This window comes from Symphodus melops, assembly GCF_947650265.1.
Source record: "Symphodus melops genome assembly, chromosome: 1".
In the NCBI taxonomy this organism is placed as follows: domain Eukaryota; kingdom Metazoa; phylum Chordata; class Actinopteri; order Labriformes; family Labridae; genus Symphodus; species Symphodus melops.
In genome coordinates this window covers 54,764,971-54,785,247 of record NC_136691.1, presented here as the reverse complement: position 1 = coordinate 54,785,247, position 20,277 = coordinate 54,764,971, and the positions used below count along the sequence as shown (strand labels likewise).

Genomic DNA, 20,277 nt, shown 5'->3' with positions numbered 1-20,277 from the left:
TCTTCTTTAAAAGCACAACAAAAGGACAGTTGAACTCGTCTCTTTTAGTTTTTTACAAAGAGAAAACAAACGTGTTTGTATTTAACATGTGCTCAACCATCAGATGAACGTTCATCAAGAAATCACAGAGAATCTTCCGGACGCTGATAGAAATGAAAACACATCCCAAGAGAGCATTTATTATTATTACTGTATGAGGGGAAACTCCTGAAGTCATTTCTGTGCTCAGGTTTATTGGGGGGGGGGGGGGAGGGGGGGGGGTGAGCACATGATCTCACCTTGCATGAGAAGCATGCAGCATGAAACTGGGAGGGAACTTCTGAAAGTGAAATCAGTGAGAGAGAGAAAGCGGGCGACAGACGGTGAGCCGGTGCTTCAGCGTGAGGACGTTCAGACCTGCAGGAGGAGGTGACGTCAGCGCAGATCCCAGACAGGCCGAGAGTAAAGCAGGTGTTCAGAGCGTGTCACAGCGAGCGGAGGAGGACGAGGAGGAGGACACGCTCAACACTTTCACCTCCACCGCTCTGTTTTTGATTTATTGATTGATTGTGCTTCCAGGTGGCCGAAGAACACAAGTATCACCCCGAGTGCTTCGTGTGTCTGAGCTGCAAGGTGGTGATCGAGGACAGGGACACCTACGCCTTGGTGGAGCGATCCAAACTCTACTGGTAAGACTCCCGTTATGATCAAACCTTCGTTCGCCTGTGGAATAAGAGAAGTCGTGAAACCGCTTCTTCTTACGGACGCCTGACCGCACGCAGGCGTCTTCACGAGAGAGCGTTCGCAGGAGAAGGCAGCCGCTCCGGCCGTCCACGTTGAGCTTCTTTCAACTTTTCAGAAAAGTGCATCTTCATCTTGGAAATAAATAAACCGGTCTGTACTTAGAGTAAAAACTAACGGAGCATAAAGCGGCGTCTGTCAACAGAGCGTTGTCGTAGAGACGGGACGGACGCGGCCTCGTCTTATATTCAGCGGATTTAAATTCAAGGATTCGATTCGACGGTTTGCTTTGAATTAAAAACAAGGAAATGATGCATTTTACAGTCTCAAGTTTGAGTTAATAATGTAAGTAGAGTTGCACGCCGTGACGGTCGCCCTCTTCTTCTGTGTGCAGCGGGAAGTGCTACAAGCAGGTGGTCATCACGCCCATGTTGGAAAAGCGCTCCCACGACTCGGTGCTCGACTCGCTGCCTCACACGGTCACCCTCATCTCCATGCCGTCCGCCGCCAACGGGAAGAGAGGCCTCTCTGTGTCAGTGCTCCGGGACGTCAACGGCTTGGCCAGCGTCCTCGTCAAAGAGTGAGTGGCGTGGAAGGAGGGGGGCGGGGGGGGGCTTTATGTAACGCTGATTACAGCTCTGTTCAGAAAGTGGAGCGTCTGTGAGATGATTGTCCGTTATGAGTTTGACCCAGATTTCCTGCAGACTTTAAATCAGAAGTGCTTCAGCGCTGCTCACATATACGTGTCGCAGGGTCAGAGGGATGCTGATTAGTCCGGAGGTGAGGAACGCCATCCATGTGGGCGACAGGATCCTGGAGATCAATGGGCTTCCTGTCGGGACCCTTTTGGAGGAGGAGGTGGGTTTACATCACACACACACACACACACACACACACAGGTGTCTAACGCTGGTGGATTGGTCGATGTGAGATGTGAAATTCTTCCCGATGGCGAGCTCATGAACGTCACGCTGAAGTGCGAGCTCGTTCCCTGAAGTGTAACCTGTGAAGTCGTCTCCTCTTTATCTAATGAGGGCACATTCCTCACATTCCTCCGTCGTGATTTCATTCTCAGCGCGGTATGTGGTATGACTGCACTTAAAGGCTCATTCCCCACACGCCCTCGCTGCGCTCCGTTCACACCCGCTCCCTCATCATCATCCACCGCCTCCTTCCATTGTTCTCTTTCCTCCATCTTTAATCTCGCCTTCCCCTCCACAGCCTGCGCTCACATCCAGTGCTGCTTCCTGTTGGACTCCATGCAAGTCCATCTCTGACAGCTGCTCTCTCTCTCTCACAGTCGCAGCAGGAATATAATAAAAAATAATAAAACAACTTTTATTTCTGCAGCACATTTTAAAAAGTGAGCAAAGTGCTGCACAAGCGAAAAACCCCGGACAGACAGTAGATGAGTGAAACAGCCTCCTGACTCTGTCATACGTCGGGTCGGGTCTTGCACCTTTTGGGTTTGCCAGGTGGCGTGGCGTTTGTGGTGGCGCCCGCGTACTGCAGGAGGCTGTAGGCTCCAGGTCCAGGCCTGTCTCTCTCTCTCTCCTCCCACAGTCTTAAGGAGAAGGATCAACGTTACTGATTCCCAGAGATTTGAGTGTTACAGCAGCTCCAAAAAACAAAACAAAACAGGGATTATAAACGGGCGGCTGTGGGCTCAGTGGGTAGAGTCATCGGAACCGGAAGGTCGAGGGTTCGATCCCCAGCTCCTGCGAGCTACATGTCCGATGTGTCCTTGGGCAAGACACTTAACCCTGAATTGCTCCCCCTGCTCTGTCAGGGTGGATGCAGTTCGGGCGAACGCTTGGTGCGCTAAAAGAAAAGAAAAGAAAACGACATGAACAGCAAAAACAGTTTAAAAAATCAGCTATGAGCAAATTTACATGAATGAACTAAAGAGAATAAATCTTAGTAAATGTCCTCTCTCTCTCTTCAGCAGTCACATCCAATCGAGGCACGTTGTTCCAAAAAATAATAAAAAAAAAAAAAAAAGGTACACGCTCCCCTCCCGCTGAAATCCTGAGAGATCACCTGCAGCTCAGCTCAAAAGAACAAACAGAACAATATGATGACACATTAACATCAGAACAATCAGACTCCTGACTCACAGTCACAACATGCTGCAAACTTCTGTCCAAGGCTCCAAAAGACCGGTTTGTCTGACTCGCCCAGCACGTGTGTGTGTGTGTGTGTGTGTGTGTGTGTGTGTGTGTGTGTGTGTGTGTGTGTGTGTGTGTGACACGACCTCTTGTTGTTGTTCAGGTGGACGATCTGATTCACCGCACCAGCCACACGCTGCAGCTGCTCATCGAGTATGACCCCGTCAGGCAGCGCTTGGATCGCCTCAGGCTGGGATCCCCGAGAAGCCGCCTGGGAGTTCCCGCCACCTCCCGCATGCGGCTGTCCTCGCCGTCCAACGAGGTGCTGGAGAGAACCGACGTGGTCGACGAAGGCACGCTGAAGAGGAGGTCTTTGAGGTAGCAGAACAAAGCGACGCCACGATGACCACGATGACCTGACTGTGTGTCATTTTAATCCGCTGTTGTTGTTTTTTTAGGCGCAGTAACAGCATCTGTAAGTCGCCAGGGCCGAACTCCCCCAAAGAGATGCCTCTGATCTCACGAGACATCGGCCGCTCCGAGTCCTTGAGATCCTCCAGCAGCTGCTCTCACCGCATTTTCCGCCCGTGCGACCTCATCCACGGAGAGATCTTAGGAAAAGGATTCTTCGGTCAGGCGATCAAGGTGAGAGCTCAGAGCTCAGGAGGAATCTGCTCCGAGAAGGGTCAAAGGTCACGAACCCGCAGACTTAAAAGGAATTTAAACCAGTCGGGATCTGATGAATCAAAATTAGAGATAAAAAGTCTGTAAAGAAATAAAAACGCAGGGACGGGAGGGGAGCTGGTGCGTGGATGATTTGTGGTTGCCGTGCATTCTGGGATTTGTAGTATGAGTAGTGTGCATGTTAAATATCAGCGGGCCGGTTATGATGTGTGATATTGTCTTGCTCGCTGGCCTTGAGTCTTGACTCCTTGTGGCTCACGCTCACTCTCTCTGATTGGCTGGTCTCGACAGGTGACTCACAAAGCCACGGGAGAGGTGATGGTGATGAAGGAGCTGATCCGCTGCGATGAGGAGACGCAGAAGACTTTCCTGAAGGAGGTCGGTGGTCTCCTTCACTCCATCTGTGACACGCAAACCAAACGCTGGTCACATGTTCCCACAACGTCCTCTTTGTACCTTTTTTTTTTTTTTTTTTTTTTCTATTTTGAGGTTTCCGCCTCGTTCTTCTGGGAAAGATTAATCTGATTAACATCTTACGGACGTGATGCAGGATTTCCCTTTTTTTTTTCTTTTCTTTTTTTTTTTTTTAACTCTTCGTCTGTCTCTGCCGCACGTCCAGGTCAAAGTGATGCGGTGCCTCGACCATCCGCACGTCCTGAGGTTCATCGGTGTGCTGTACAAGGACAAGAGGCTAAATCTGATCACCGAGTTCATCGAGGGCGGCACGTTGAAGGATTTCATCAGAGACACGGTGAGTTGAACCAGCTGATTCACTGAACCCTCTCACGGAGCGGCCGGATGACCTCCAGTGAACTCTGACAGACGGCTCTGTTAGTTAGGGAGTTGTAGAAAGTGTTTCCAGGTGAATTGAACAGGCCGTGCTCGCCTCCTCCCCGCTTCATCGCCTTGTCTTTAAAGTTTGTCTGAATTTGAACTTTTATTTTGTTGCCTACAGTTTTCCAGTCTCTGCCTCGATGCCAAGCCTTGGAAGTTTTTTTTCCTCGTGTTGCGGCCTCTCTGAAGGAGCGTCTTTTCATTTCGCTCTTTTCTTCTTCTTTTCTCTCTGCGCTAACAGGACCCGTTTCCATGGGAACAGAGAGTGAGCTTTGCAAAGAGCATCGCCTCCGGCATGGTGAGTTGGCCTCACGCAAAGACATCTCCAGTAGTCAAATCCTCGGCCTCCTTTTATTCATCTGTCTCAGTGTGTGTGCAGACTGTCTGACACACACACACACACACACACACACACACACACATACACACACACACCTTGTGGGCATCGAGCACAGCAGAGACTTGTCTCTTCATCGTGTTGTCTCTCTTTGATCTGTTTTTATCTCGTCTTTTTCTACCCTGCGATGACATCTCGTCTTCTGATCTTTTTTTTTTTTGCTTTAATTAATTTGTCTTTCATCGTGTCGCTTTATTACTCGACCTTCCTTTCGATGTCTTTCATTCGCTTGTTTGTGTTTTTCTTCTTTTATCCTACGTCTCCCGCTCTCTGCTCGTCCCGACTGTCGTGTCGTGGTTACTCCGTCCTTTTCTTCTACGTTTATTCGCCTTTCTGCCTTTGCTTTTGTCCGTCCGGGCTCTTTGTGTTCTCTTTGTTTTTAAAGGTGCGACAGAAAGACAAACCTCAAATTACAAACACACCCAGTCCTCAAACACATCCAAGGGATCAGCAGAGTAAAACAAACACGAGAAACGTGCGCTCTCTCCCCGACCACATTCAAGCATCTGCTCATCGATGAATTCAAAGTCCTTTAAAAGGAGCTGGTGGAGGCTCAGACTCCTGATTGAAGAAGGATGAAAGGATTTTAAGGGCTCAGTTTGTCTCCTGCATGTTTGACTGTAACATCCTTCCTCTTTGTTTCAGGCCTACCTTCACACCATGAGCATCATACACAGAGACCTCAACTCTCACAACTGCCTGGTCAAACTGGTAGGTGACAGAGTCGTGAAGTTTGAGCTTCATCGATGAGGAGGAGGAGGAGGGAACAATTTGTTTGTGTGTGAAGTGAATAAGTCGGCACGTTGAAGAAGCTTCCATCCTGTGATCCTTTGTTCTTAAAGCAGCAGTATGTAACTCTGCCCCTAGTGTTTAAAAATGAGTACTGCAGTCTAAACTCTAATCATCTCAGAGAGCTGGCTCCTCCCCTCCTCTCACACAGGTCACCATGTGGTGGACACTGTAGCTTCAGTGTTTAGCCAGCTCTGCATGTGGTGGACACTGTAGCTTCAGTGTTTAGCCAGCTCTACATGTGGTGGACGCTGTAGCTTCAGTGTTTAGCCAGCTCTGCATGTGGTGGACACTGTAGCTTCAGTGTTTAGCCAGCTCTGCATGTGGTGGACGCTGTAGCTTCAGTGTTTAGCCGGCTCTGCATGTGGTGGACACTGTAGCTTCAGTGTTTAGCCAGCTCTGCATGTGGTGGACACTGTAGCTTCAGTGTTTAGCCAGCTCTGCATGTGGTGGACACTGTAGCTTCAGTGTTTAGCCAGCTCAGCATGTGGTAGACACTGTAGCTTCAGTGTTTAGCCAGCTCTGCATGTGGTGGACATTGTAGCTTCAGTGTTTAGCCAGCTCTGCATGTAGAGACACTGTAGCTTCAGTGTTTAGCCAGCTCTGCATGTGGTGGACACTGTAGCTTCAGTGTTTAGCCAGCTCTGCATGTGGTGCACACTGTAGCTTCAGTGTTTAGCCAGCTCTGCATGTGGTGGACACTGTAGCTTCAGTGTTTAGCCAGCTCTGCATGTGGTGGACACTGTAGCTTCAGTGTTTAGCCAGCTCTGCATGTGGTGGACACTGTAGCTTCAGTGTTTAGCCAGCTCTGCATGGGTCTGTAAAGCTTTCTGCGTTCTAACCTCTCTCCATGTTTCATCTCCAACATTGATCCTAGTTTGAGCAGCTTTCTGCTGCTGGAGCTTATTAGAAACATGCAGAGGCTTTTTAGCTCGGGTACAATCACTTCTATCTGAAGCAGTTCCACGGCCTTCAAAGCCCCGCCTACCTTCTCTGGTCCAATCAAATCCAGAGCATTCACATGTTGCTTCTATTAAGAAAATGCAAACGTGTTTAAAGTCATGTTTCTGTGCACTTTAAACAGGACAACACGGTGGTTGTCGCCGACTTCGGCCTGTCCCGACTCATCGTCGAGGACAAAGTGAAGCCTCCGGCAGAAAAACCATCCAACAAGAAGCGAGTGCTGAGGCGCATCGACAGGAAGAAGCGCTACACGGTGGTGGGAAACCCGTACTGGATGGCTCCAGAGATGCTGAACGGTGAGCTGCTGACGAGGAATCCTTCCCAACTTCATGATCTGAGGACCAATCAGTGCATGACTTCAATCCTTTCTTGCTTTCTCTAGGTAAACGCTACGACGAGAAGGTGGACATTTTCTCCTTTGGGATTGTTCTCTGTGAGGTAAGAGAAGTACAAGTACAGAAGCCCAAAGCGGACATTTCTTTATTTTGCTTTGAAGATAACATCACCTGATAATGAGGTACACTCTGGTATCGATTTCCTCTCACAGCAAGAGAATAAAAAACAAAAACATTGGAAAACCTGACCATGTTTGTACAGCTCGTTTAATGAGACCGCGTCCCAGTGAACACGTTTTAGAGCATGTGGCCTTTTCCTGGTTCGACTCTGAACCCCTCCTCTGTGTTCTGATCCAGATTATTGGGAAGGTCTACGCGGACCCCGAGTGCCTCCCCAGGACCATGGACTACGGTCTGAATGTGGTCAAGTTTGTGGAGAAGTTCCTCCCTGAAGACTGTCCTCCGGCGTTCTTTCCTCTGGCTGTGGCGTGCTGCGACCTCACGCCAGACAACCGGTGAGCACCTTTCACTCTTTGATGTGTTTGTATGAGGGGTGGGACTTAATTAAAACGTTTTAACGAATTAACTCAGGGCTTTCTAGTTAATTATTAAAAATCACATTTTAAGTGCATCACAATATTTGCCCTAAAAAGCAACACTTCTCAATCTAAATGGATTTAGGTAGATGAATGAATACAATGCATTCTATGTTATTTGCTTCTCAGTTTCATAAAGCTGTTGGATTTTGTTTGAAATAGTTTTTCTGCACAGCAGCTGGAAAGTTGGCTCACACATTGCTACCTTTAGCACATTTTCTAACCCCTTATCTTCTATCACTAATAGTGGTCTACAGTCCAGAGCAATCAATTTAGAGAGTGAATTTGTAAGTTTATCAGATGTTGAATTACTAATTTTGGTCCAGAAGACGGTTAATTGGTCGAGTTTAGGCTGCAAACACTTCTTGTTTGTACTTGTGGCGAAGCTAGCGATAAGCTAGCGCGAAGCTAATTAAAAGCTAGCACGAAGCTAACGATAAGCTAGCGCGAAGCTAATTAAAAGCTAGCACGAAGCTAGCGATAAGCTAGCGATATGCTAACTGTAATTAAATAAGTTTAAAAAATGGATGCATTATTTCCTTGTAATTAATTAATCGTACTTAACGCATTAAAGTCCCGCCCCTGGTTTGTATCTGTCACCCGTTGTTGTTCTGTTAGCTGGGCGCTCACGGTGTAGCGGTCAGGTCAAGCCCCCCGAGTACAGACCGGAGGACCCGGGTTCAAGTCCAACCTGCAGCTCCTTTACCTCATGTCATCGAGCTCTCTATCTCTACCTTTCTCTCTTTCTCTGTCCCTGATTTCTTTCTCTATCCCGTAAAGATAAAAGCAAAGACAAAACGTAGGCGGTTAGGAAAATAAAAGCTGTGTTTTATTAAAGTGCTCAGAGTGTTGGTGTTGGTCCAGAAAAAGGGTCTGCTGGGACCCCTGATGTGGTCTCGTTCAGCGTTCTTTCACATGCTGCTGAAAATGAACTCGTAAAAATGTCCCACAAAAGTTCAGCCTCCCGTTCTCATGTCCGGAAGTTTCTTCTCCTCACGTCTTTATGTCAGAGCTCCATGGAAGTCCATGATGGAGAGCGATCTCATCCCGTCACATCCGAACAAAAACCTGCTGCCATCACACATCTGCACCACAGCTGTATGCAGATGTTTCTACCCAGGAGGCTCACACACACACACGCGTAGCTCTTAAATCTTCAGTGGCGCTACATCTGTGTGAAAAAAGGGCTCTGAAAGGAAATGTTCTGAAAGTAAAAGTAGATTTGTTGGCTGCAGGGTTGCTGGTAGATTTCAGACGCAGATTCATCGATCCTTCGGCGTGAAAACATTCAGAAAAAATGACAAACTTTTCAAAAGACCAGAAGAGAAAAGCCGTTTTAGCCAGTTTGATTTCTGCACTGTGTGGGTTCAGTGGTTCCCATGTTGAGGCATTTACTCCACATCATCTCTCTCTCTCTCTCTCTCTCTCTCTCTCTCTCTCTCTCTCTCTCTCTCTCTCTCTCTCTCTCTACCCTTCTGTTCTGTCCTCTCATTAGAGGCATGAAAAGCCTAAGAAAAGCAATCGTTAAAGGTGCCATGTTGACCGGCCAAATTGTTTCCTCGTGTTTTTTCTCGACCTTGTCAGTCTGGTTTTAACCTCAAACCCCTCTTTGTGCTCTCTCTCTCTCTCTCTCTCTCTCTCTCTCTCAGTCTGCCTTTCCAGAAGCTGGAGGACTGGTTTGCCGCTCTGTCCTTGAACCTGGAGCTAAAGATCCCTCTGCCTGCTGAACTGGACGACCTCCAGCAGAGTCTGAGCGGCCTCCTGTGGCCTAAAGACGGCTCCCCGTCGCAGAGCGCAGAGGAGACGTGCTCCCCGACCGCCGCCTCGCCGGACTCTTCCTGCATGACGGCTGACGGCTCCTAGGAGCCGCGCGCCCTCTTTCCTCTCCCCTCTCCGAGCTGCTGCACCTACACTGTGGATGAGAAAAGAGAAAACGTGCTTTGAACCCGAGCCATGTTAGAAACTGGATGAACTCCCGTGTGAGCGGACGGACACATTTCAGATTTTTCACCTCCGCTCCACCCACACACCCACACACACACACACACACACACACACACACACACACACACACACACACACACACACACACACACACACACACACACACACACACACACACACACACACACACACACACACAGGGCCGTACTAATGTTTACTGCGAACACGTTTGTGGTCATTTCCCCACACAGAAGACGAGCACCTTTCTGAGGTGAGAGCATCGATGTGACAGCAGTTTTTTTTTTTTTTTTTTTCTGGTTCTGAAGTCGTGTGGAACGAACAGATCGCTCCGCTTCAACGCCAGGCGCCAACGAAAACAAAGAAGCTGACAGCAGAAGACACAAGATGGTGAACCAACGTCTCCAGTTTTTTTTAAGCACCACTGAACTTGTTTTGGACGAGACGGTTACGAGTATCACTCTGGACTTTGTAGTCGTGTGATTTTTGAGCGTTTTTCCTCGAATGATGAATGAACACTAATTAGACTTTTATTTTTTTTTATGTTTACCACACTGACATTTCCTTCAACGCTCTGCTCTACCGCCTGACGCAGGAAAGCAGCGCTGTCACCACAATCACGCACCAGACTTCACCATTAAAAGTAGCTTTGTACAGAACTGTGTACATAGTCGTGTACATAGTAAGCCTCTAATCGGACGTCGTTTTCTCAGCTAGATTTGTAGACATTTCGTCACCGATGAACCTTTTTGTTTGTTTGTTTGTTTTGCTGTGATCATGAAAGGTACTGATGACCATTTGTAACCACTATTATTTATATCACTGTAGTGTTTCCTAAATAAACCTTCTGAAAGTCTCCTTTTTGTTATCGTTCGTCGGCACAGGTCGAAGAGTCCGAGCTGAAGGAATCCCACGACGGAGACTTGAACTTTTTATGAAAGCAGCAGAGCTGAGAGGGAGTAAAATAAATAAAATAAAAAAGGGGGGGGAAATAAAAATGTAGAGTGCCAGATGATGCTGTGTTGCCATGGTTACAGAAGTCTCAAAAGTGCGGTCCCGTTGGTATTTAACCATTTTGAGCCCTCTCAGCCAATGAAGTCCGTAGGGATCTGGGATCAGGGATCAGGGAGGACCTCGAGATCCAGACCGTCTCTAGTGTCATAAAACACGTCTTTACCTTAAAGTTCACTTTTTAATTCAGAATAATTAAAAGATGGTGAAAAGCCTGCAGTGTTTGGAGTAGCTGTGGTGAAGTGGAAAAATGTTTTAGTTAAAATTAATCCCATTAAATTAATCATTAACATTTAATGGACAAAAGGGTCAACCAACAACCCCCCCCCCCAATGTCATGACCTGGCTCATGGGTAAAGGAAAAAGTCAACAGGAGGTAACATTTTACCAAAGACGATGAATAACTTATTCAAACTAAAAAAAGTCTCTTCACATCTCTTTATTCTCTCTCTCTCTCTCCTTCCTCAGGTGACTCCAGGAATGCGCACTATTTAAAAGCTGTCAGCAGGGGGCGCTGCTGCTACAAGTTCAATAAATCACTGAGGCTGCATCAGTAACTCACGTTGATTTATAGCTGCAGAAATGATTTCATTGATTTTCCATAGACATATTCATTCATGTGAAATGTTTTGTGAATTATCTGGAAGGATTTTTCCAAAATGTAGATTTCATCATTTTACCGTCTTCTTCATTTTCACGATTGTAAACAAACAAACAAACATTTCATCTTTGTTTTGACTTTTTTTTATTTTTCGTCCCAGCAGTGAAAATCTGCATCAATACAAACACACTTCATCAGAGTATTCTGAACACTTTGCTAACGTGGTGCGATAATAACAACCAGCACGTGTTAACGTTAAAGAGCAGTAGTAACCAAAGGTCACCTGGAGTGATGACATCACACAGGCTGTGATGACATCACACAGGCTGTGATGACATCACACAGGCTGCAGACACACAAACACAGGTAACGGTGCATATCACAAACTCAACTCTGAACGTGATTTGAAAATGTCGTCTTTATTCAGTAGTTCTAAAAAAAATAAAATAAAAAAAAAAACGCCCCCTGAACACAATCATTGGTCAGGTGACCGCGGCGTGCATGCGTTCATGTTTTTGATTGTTTTCTGAATGAATGATTGAACATCAAACTTTGGAACTGTTTCTATTCTACTTCAGTCCTGAAGCATCGAGTGCAAAAACAAAAAACTCGAATCTGAACCTGATCTGAGACACGGGCGCGCGTGTGTGCTGCACGCCACGCCACGCCACGCGCTCGCTCGCTGCCCCGCCTCTTCTGTGACGTGGCAGTTCTTCTCTGTTCCATCACGTCTGTCCCGGGGGGGACTTCTCTACCGCCTCTCATTCCTCCATGAGAGCGCTCCGCTTTGTTTCCTGTCACTCCTTAACCTGTGGGAGACTATGGCGAGTCCTCTTTGGCGTTTGCCGATGATCGTGGTCATGCTTCACATCGACCTCGGCGTGTAACTGGAGGAAAAGGTGCATTCAGGAGCATCATGCTGAGGCAGTTTCCCTGGGTTTTTTTTTTACCTCATGTTAGCGTTTCCTCGTTGAGAGGAGGGGAACTATTTTTGGACGCTTCTTCACATGTGCACACGTTTTGTGGGCGTCGCCCTCGGCACAGCCAACAGGCCGAAACTAAAAGAACTCAGTATTCATCGAGGGCTCATCGCCACGTGGACGCACTTCCTCTAAAACCCCGTCTCTGTACGAAGACGTTTCCATCACAACCTCGATAAACACTTTTTTTTTAAATCATCATACTAAAAAGGGAAGAGGCGATCTCATCGTCACGGCTATAAAACGTATCAAATATGACTTTTAAAGACCTGGTCGTGGTCTGGAGGTGTAAACGCTCGTTTGAGTCTCTGATGGCGAGGAAAGAAACGGGGGGGGGGGGGGGGGGGGGCACAGCAAGTCTTTAGGAGTCAACGGCGTCCACTGGCTGCTTGGCGTCGGAGAAGAGGACAGAACGTGGCGATGGTTTTGGTCCATAGGAAGGTGGTCAGGGTCCTCCGCCTTGCTCACGCCCCGGGGGTCCCGGCTTGTTGGCCCCCCATGAGAGGGTCCCCGCCCTCCACGGCGTCCAGCGCCGAAGGGTTGGTGTCGGGCTCGGCCGTGATGACGATGGTGTTCTCGTCCACCAGCTCGCACGTGGGGTTGGAGAACGCCGACAGCGGCAGCGTGATCCTCTGCATCTCGCGCTCGTACACTCGCTGCTCGTGCTGCTTCTTTAAGTCCCGCCCCCTGAAGGAAAACACACGATAAAACACGCGTTAAAAAAGACGAGTCATGCAACGTGCAAGCTTTCTGCATCCACAGCAACACGCTTAACACACGCTTCTACACACGACCACGACCACGACCACAAGCTCTGCAGACGTGAGCAAATCTGCAGGAAGACGAGCAGCTTCTCACGTCGCGTCTCCTCGCTCGGCACAGACGGCGAGCGTGCCTGACAGAAACACGCCGTGTGTGGAGAACAGATGGTGGAAGCGAACACGGGACGGTTCTTTATCTGCTGCAGGGCGACACGGAGACGGGCCGCCGTGCGAGGTCACTCTGTGCTGATCTGCAGCCAGAAAAAAACTGTGGAGCACGTTTGGAGTGAACGCACGCCTCTCCAGCACGCCATGCAACACACACACACACACACACACACACACACACACACACACACACACACACACACACACACACACACACACACACTTTTCTATATTATGTTCGTTACATAACTTCAGCTTCTCTATCCAAACAAACCCATCGCTCCCTCCCTCCCTCCCTCGCTCGCCCCTTGCTCGCCCCTCGTTCTCCTCTCTCAAGAATATCAAATAAAAAGATGCTCTAAATAGACGGCGGGCGTTCGGTCCTCCCCCGTGTTCTCGGGACGGTTGCCGTGGTGATAAGGGAGGTTTGATTACCAACAACAGCTGACACGCTGAACTCCGGCGACCGTTAAACACGCACGCTATCAGCGCGACACTCTCGCTGCACCGTCCTTCACTTACTGCTCTGTGTGTGATAAACACGAAGTAAAACACGCCACGGCCGCCGTGTCCACCCAGTGTGGGGGGCACGCCAACCAAAGCTGTCTATGATGAAGATACTGACCTCTTGTAGAAGTATCCCAGCGTGATGCCGACTCCCAGCATCACGATGATGGCCATCATGAGGATGCCGACCACGTAGCCTGAAAAGCAAAAAAGAGGGGAAACTAAACTCTCATTGAAAAGGAGCAGACGTGATGTTTTTACTCTGCAGGGTCACAAAACACGGAGACAGTAATAAGCTGGACTTACCCAGCGTGCCCAGGTCTTTCTTCCTATTTGGTCCCGTGTGCACTCTCTGACTCATTCCCATCACCGGCTGCACCGCCGCAGCTTGACCCCGAGACGTTCTGGACTTGGCGGGCTGGAAGCTCTCTGTGGAGGGAGCGGCTCCGGTCGGAGAGACGGCCGCAGCAGGAGCGGCAGACGCTGGTTCTACAGGGGGGGGGGGGGTCTGTCATTAAATCAATGCTTCAACTTGTTAAACCGAGTCAACTAACGAGCAGAGAACAGGTCATACTGCAGCTTGTCAGTCTGTGGATGTTTAAGCCCCGCCCCCTCCAGGTGAATTCTGTTTTAAGCGTCTGCTCTGCCTTTAAAGGGGACATAAATCCACTTCCTGTACTTTTGAACTTTTAATTTGTTAGTCCTCCTGAGCTCGACCAAAAAAAAAACACAAAACGTGACCTTTTGACCTTTCTTTGTGGCCTGCAGACGTCTGACACACACACACACACACACACACACACACACACACACACACACACAGAAAAAAATGCTCCGTTTCAAATGTTCTCCTCCTTGTGATGTCACAGGGGGATTCCGGCGTCTCCCCCTCCAGCCTGGAGCTAAATTTTTGCGCAGCTCCGCCCATTTTTAATTCTCATTACCGAGGAGTGATGTCATCGCATTTAAAGAGACACACACACCAAAACGGAGCGTTCACGTCACACCAGAACACAGTGCCGTGTGCGAAGGGTTAAAACGTCCGCCAGCTTTGCTTTATTACAAACATGTTCTGACAAGGCGACTTTGACTGGACCGTGTGGTTTCAGATTACAGCTGGCCCACATTTCCCCTGACGCTGCTCTCATGAAGCTGTCGGGACGTGAATCACTTGGAGGCCTGAGCGAGGCACAAACAGGCTCGGCAGGCCGGACGGATTCTGAAGAGACCGGAAAACATCTGCTCTGGAAAATCTTCCCCACCATACAGGTTGTTGTTTACCAACTCTGCTGGAGTTAAAGGGCATGAAGTCATCAATCCAAACAGCCAATTAGAAGCCGTCTCTAAGGGCAGCAGGTTTCTCTCTGCCAATGAGCTCTGCTGCAGGGGGGGCGGGGCTTACAGGGTGGGGGGGCGGGGCTTACAGCTTTCTTCAAACTGAACTTTCTGCCACGTGACTGCTTTGTTTTTGTGACTCCAGAAGGAAACAAAGAGATTACCTCTGACCGACTAACCGACTTCACACTGTGACACACACCTTCTCTTACTTAGACACTGTTTACATGACAGTCTCAGAACACACACACACACACACACACACACACACACACACCATAAGAACAACACCCAGATATTAAAACATTGTGTACAAGTTTCCCTGAGTTGCTGACGAGACCGGTTTCTTAACATCATGTTTGGATTCTGTGGGAGAGTCACACGAGTTGTTCCTTCTTTAGCGGCTTTAAAAAACAATAATAATAATCTATAATCTGAGATTGACGCGGGCCGTGAAGTTTCACAAAGCTCTTCAATTAGACTTTGAATAGTAATTGTAACTAATGTCTTGTGTCCTGCCTGTCTGTATACTGCTACTGGATGCCTTGAATTTCCCTCGGGATCAATAACGTATCTATCTATCTATCTATCTATCCATCTATCTATCTATCTAATAATTCCCATCATGCTTAAACACGGAAACCTTTTTATTGACCCATCTTCAGTTCGGCTTCGTCCTTTTGTCTCTTCTCATTAATTACAAAGTTCTTCACCGAGGACAGGAAGTCACCTCGAGCTGCATCAACACAACCTCTCACTGATTTCTGCCATCAGTTTACAAGACGCATATTTCAACTTTAAGCTGAATTAATTATCTTTTTTATGATCAGAAATCAGGGAGAAAGAGAGAGAGAGGTGACACGCAGAGAAAAAGAGCCCCAGGTCCGGATCAAAACCTGGACCTGAACCTAACCGCTGCTCCACCGGCGCCCCGGACCATCACTTTTTAAATGTATTAAGGATGCCTAAAGTCAAACTTCATGTTTCACAGTGTTTGTCTCCTCATCCTCCCCTCTCTGTCACTGCTGCATGAATACAGTCTGATTGATTGACTCAGGTGTTTTGTCACCTGTGTGTGTGTGTGTGTGTGTGTGTGTGTGTGTGTGTGTGCCTACCTTTGCATGATTCCACTGCACAGAGCTGTCTCTGGATGGATCCATCTGGAGCAGCGATGTAGCACCAAGGCTTCTCGGAGGAGTCGGGGTTTCGGCAGTAGTTGTGATCTCCCACACCTACAGGAGGAAGGAGAGGGAGGACCAATCAGAGCCTGCTTCTTACACAGAGGCCTCCTGGAGACACATGAGTGTGTGTGTGTGTGTGTGTCTGAATAAACCACTGGATTCATTAATCATTAACACTGCTTCATCACAGCAACAATGAGCAGGCAGCCAGGAGCACACAGAGCAGATGAATGTGTGGCACGTAGGCGCTGAAGTGAGAGCTGTAAGAATCACCTCTGTGTTTGTTTTTCTGCATGATGTGACGATTACCCACAATCCTCTGATTCACATCCTTCACTTTTCTTTGCATGGAAAAAAAAAAAAAGAAAAAATGCTTTACCTGTGTGTGAATCAGGATGCATGTTCACATCGTAGTCTCTGGTGGAGTTGGTCCAGTTTAAGCAGGTCAGACCTGAGGAGGAGCTGTGCTGTTCCCCTCTGTACTCCACACCGCTGGATGTCAGGCAGTCTGGGGAAGAAGAAGAAAAACAAGAGTCATTAAATGTGTGAAGAAAGAAGAAAGAAATCCAAACTCCAGATGAATACAGACATGGGTAACTTACCTGTTTGACTTGCATTTGATGCACTGCTCTCCACAACCACCACCACGCTCAGAAACACAACGTGCAGGGAGAAGAAGAGGCTGCAGAGCTGACGGGCTGAAATCACAGACAACATGGTGCCTGAATAATGAGTCTAAAAAAAGAAGAAGAAGAAGAAGAAGAAGAAGAAAACGTGTCGAAAATGGACGAAGAGCCTGTGCTGAATGTGCATCAGTCACACTGCTCCTGCCTGCTGGAGTCCCAGCCCTTGTTTTTGTCAGACGAGCTCAGCTTTCTTGGTAAACAGCCTTCAGAAGGGAGGAGGAGGAGGAGGAGGAGGAGCTGCCCTTTGCAGCACGAACCTCCTGGTCCTAAACACGCACTAGGTTCGCTCCGAAAAACACACACGAAGCAGATCACGAGATTTTAGGAGAAGGGTCCAGATTGTTTTTTTTCTGGCATGTCGCCGTGTGGGAGCAACACGGGGTCAAACTACCCTGCAAACAAAGAGTGCTCTTCCTCTCTCACACCCTCTCCTCTTCCTCCTCTTCCTCCCAGCTCATAACAACTTCCACTGTTTGTCTTTAAATGCTTTCGGTTTACATTTTAAACATACAAAGTCATAACTTTACTAAGACCATCCATGTGAACAGGTGTGTCCGCCCCCCGATTAGCCTCCTTTGACTCACAGTAAATCCTGAACTGTGATTGGCTGCCTGCCCTGTCAGAGGCTGGTATGTTGTTTTTCTTTCTTTAATCATTTAATTGAGTATCTTGTAGCATGTTATGTTTTACTTTGTACTCATCCTTGTCTCTGTCTTTTAGATCCTCATCTGTGTGTCCTCCCTGATTGTCTGTGTATTTATGGTGCGTTCACGTGGCGTTGGAGTTTCTGAGTTGAAGCCGAAACAACAACAACAACAACTTGGAAACTGCGGAAAAAACATTAGGCGGCCTACTTGACGTCACACGGGGGCAAAACTTGTTTAATTAATGTTAAAATACTTTTAACTAATTTACATATTGTGTCACGACTTTTTGCTCAAATATAAAGTGTTACAGAGACGATCCACAGATTGTTTGCTGGTAGAATCCACGCAGTTTTTTGTTGTTGTTGTTTCAACATTCAGACTTGAAAGAAGTCAGAAGAACGACTTCCTAACTCGGAAACTTGGCTCATCCGAGGAGCACCTGAATGCAGCACAGCTCATTTGTCCTCCTTCCTGTCCCTGCTTTTTCTCCTCTTGAGTCTTCTACTGTTTTCTGACCTTTACCTGCCTGCTCCTTTTTGTTTGCCTGTGTTCTGACCTGGAAAAACTCTGATTTATATTTAACTCTGCCTGGTGTGACTCTCAGGTTTTGGCGATTTTTCAACCATGAATGGACGTAATCTTATGGACTTCAGTGATTGGTTTCTTCTCCATGTCTTTAATCTCTCCAGACTTCCTCTCTTCTCCATGAGGCCTGTGTGTTTCAGCTGGAAGCTCACAGATGCTGATAAAGGGCCCTCACTGTATCAGAGCTGCATGGAGGCCCCTGGCTGTGTCATTGTTGTCTGACTGTGAAAAGAGGCCAGCCAACATCTGACTCAGTCACTGTTCACTGTTCAAACAAATGCTTACCCAGCTTTCAGGCAATTACCAGAGCAAACACATCTGTCCAGCACAGAGCTTCTCCCAGCATGCACTTGGGTTCAAAAATAGATGGTGTGTTTTTGTGCTCATAAAAACAAAGAGAGCTGCAGAGTTAAAGGTCCTGTGAGGAGGTTTTTATAAAACACAAACATTTTTATGAACTACAAAAGCGAAAGAGACATTTTGCTCTTTTCTACATTTTTTTTTTTTAATTCTGTGACTGCTGTCGGGAAATATGTCAAACTATGACAAGAAAACAGCCTCAGAAAAAAACACAGTAAAGAGGTAGACACCAAATCCAGTACAAATCAGAAGTTCCTGCTCGGAGCTTTAAAGCTGTTTCAGACCATTAGACTGTAAACATGAACAGATGAAGCCTGAGTGACGTCACCTGTCTGCAGAGGTGTAAAGAGCGGGTTTTAAAATCTGTACTTTTACTTCAGTAGGTTTCCTGTTCAGCATTGTAATTCACTACATTATGAAACTAGGTTTAGAGTATAGAGTATAAATGACCTGCCTGCTAAAGGTGTGTTTCAACTTCTCACTGTCTTAAGTCGACAGGCTGAGCTCAGGAGGATTTTAACCTGACGAACCGTTACACACCTGACTTTACATAACACCCATCATCGATCAAAGCAAAACAGATGTGTCCCTCGTACCGTTTGCCCATAAAGACGATCATCACAAATACATATATATATATATATATGTTACCAGGCTGTAAACATATGTTCTGTTTTTTGAATGTTTTGTGACTTCCTGTTGTTCTGCAGGCTCAAGGGGACACTTGAAGACAAACTGCAGGATTTTGCACGTTCACGTTGTCTTCATGTTTCAACAGGTTTCACCTGCTGAGTAAAGATGGGGGGGATTCTTTTAGGATCTTTGCTGTGTACAAACTGTGTGAACTATAAAGTCTCTAAACCTCTTTCATCGTTACATTTCAGCTTTCCCAAGATAAAAACAGTTCATGGTTTCAGTTGTTGTTTTTCTTTTCCTCCTGGGTCGAAAAAAGTTTTTGTCATCAGATAATTTAATCTCATCAGCTTGTTTTCTCCTGATAGAAGAATCAACAGGTTTGTCCCTGTAGAAGGTCAGACTGTAACACACCAAGCTCCCATTGGTCACACTTATTATAGACTAAGTTAGATTTGATTTAAACTTTGACAACTTTATTCTCATTTTTTTGTTATTACTTCTCATTCTTGTTGGATGAACAAACCGAAATATTCACGTCTGTGCAGAACAGATCAAGTAGACCTTTAAGTATCTTGCAGGCTACTGATGTTTGTTTTCTTCTCATGACTATCAAATAAAAAGTTGATATATAAAAATAAACTTTGCCAACTTTTAGGATACCAGATAAAGAGGCAGAGATCGAGGACACAACAAAGGTTTATTTCATGGAGACATTAGAAGAATAAAAACATTAAAACTCGGCTTGATAAAGTAGACTCCACTCCCATGATGCACCGCGGAGTTAACCCTTTAATTCAAGGAGAGCGCAGACACTCGGCACTCTCCGGAACAATAACTGCACGTGGCTGTTTTCTAGTTTTGTAGGCCGACAACCTTGAGGACACGTCCGACCTTTGTTTTTCAGACTCACTTAACAAACACTGTTCTCAAGGCTGAGGCAGAAGACACAACACTGCACACACACACTGATAAGCTGTCTGCAGCTCGAGCTTCCTGTTTCTCTCTCTCTTCTATCAGAGCTTGATCGGTTGATTGACAGTTTTGCAACCAGACAGTTTGATCTACATTTCTTTCTTTCCTTGCATCATCGAAGCACGCAGGTGTTCATGTGTCCGTGGGGTTGAAGGGAAATTAACTTCATCGGATTAATGTATGAATCATTAACAAGAGCCTGAGGTCGCAGCTGTTGCATAATGCAGATTATAGCTCCAGCTTCAATGCTTCATGCAAACATAATGGAAACACTGGTAGACATTTAAAAAAAAAAAAAAGAAGGAGCCTCGTGCGACTGTGGGAGAAAAACTGGGACTCTGCAAGTTCACAGTCAGCCGTGTCATCGTGGAAAAGTTTGAAGAATCCAACAATGAAAGCTGTCATGTATAGTTAATGAGAAGGCTCACATGCTAAACCACAGGCAGGTCTGCGTTTGTT

At 47.0% G+C, this 20,277-nt stretch overlaps 2 protein-coding genes and 2 long non-coding RNA genes across 4 annotated transcripts in view; 1 reads left to right on the top strand and 3 right to left on the bottom strand.

The window, feature by feature from the left end:
- The window catches only part of limk2 (LIM domain kinase 2), a 51,098-nt gene extending 40,852 nt beyond the window's left edge, over positions 1-10,246 (top strand). Inside the window, 13 exon segments of the mRNA XM_079370505.1 lie at positions 559-668; positions 1,115-1,300; positions 1,473-1,578; positions 2,992-3,206; positions 3,287-3,473; positions 3,804-3,890; positions 4,132-4,263; positions 4,588-4,644; positions 5,389-5,454; positions 6,617-6,791; positions 6,878-6,933; positions 7,188-7,345; positions 9,076-10,246. Coding sequence (XP_079226631.1) covers positions 559-668; positions 1,115-1,300; positions 1,473-1,578; positions 2,992-3,206; positions 3,287-3,473; positions 3,804-3,890; positions 4,132-4,263; positions 4,588-4,644; positions 5,389-5,454; positions 6,617-6,791; positions 6,878-6,933; positions 7,188-7,345; positions 9,076-9,289 — 1,749 coding nt within the window. The 3' untranslated portion in view covers positions 9,290-10,246.
- LOC306840968 overlaps positions 1-20,277 on the bottom strand; it is a 240,569-nt gene that overhangs the window by 8,925 nt on the left and 211,367 nt on the right. The window lies entirely within an intron of this gene.
- pik3ip1 (phosphoinositide-3-kinase interacting protein 1) lies at positions 11,963-16,901 on the bottom strand. The gene is made up of 6 exons (XM_079350518.1): positions 16,535-16,901; positions 16,312-16,440; positions 15,867-15,983; positions 13,723-13,905; positions 13,535-13,613; positions 11,963-12,667 (listed from the first exon to the last, which is right to left on the bottom strand). The coding sequence occupies exons 1-6, from the start codon at positions 16,647-16,649 to the stop codon at positions 12,445-12,447; spliced, it is 846 nt and encodes a 281-aa protein (XP_079206644.1). The 5' UTR covers positions 16,650-16,901; the 3' UTR covers positions 11,963-12,444.
- LOC306828226 lies at positions 14,669-15,606 on the bottom strand. The gene is made up of 2 exons (XR_013779714.1): positions 15,548-15,606; positions 14,669-15,502 (listed from the first exon to the last, which is right to left on the bottom strand). It is a non-coding gene; the product is annotated as an uncharacterized lncRNA (long non-coding RNA).

What these genes read in the sequence shown, in the direction of transcription:
- pik3ip1 (XM_079350518.1), bottom strand. Translation starts at nt 16,649, where the DNA reads ATGTTGTCTGTGATTTCAGCCCGTCAGCTCTGCAGCCTCTTCTTCTCC. An exon ending in GCATCCTGATTCACACACAG is followed by an intron (nt 15,984 to 16,311) that starts GTAAAGCATTTT and finishes TTCCTCCTGTAG; the next exon opens with GTGTGGGAGATCACAACTAC. An exon ending in TGCAGTGGAATCATGCAAAG is followed by an intron (nt 13,906 to 15,866) that starts GTAGGCACACAC and finishes CCCCCCCTGTAG; the next exon opens with AACCAGCGTCTGCCGCTCCT.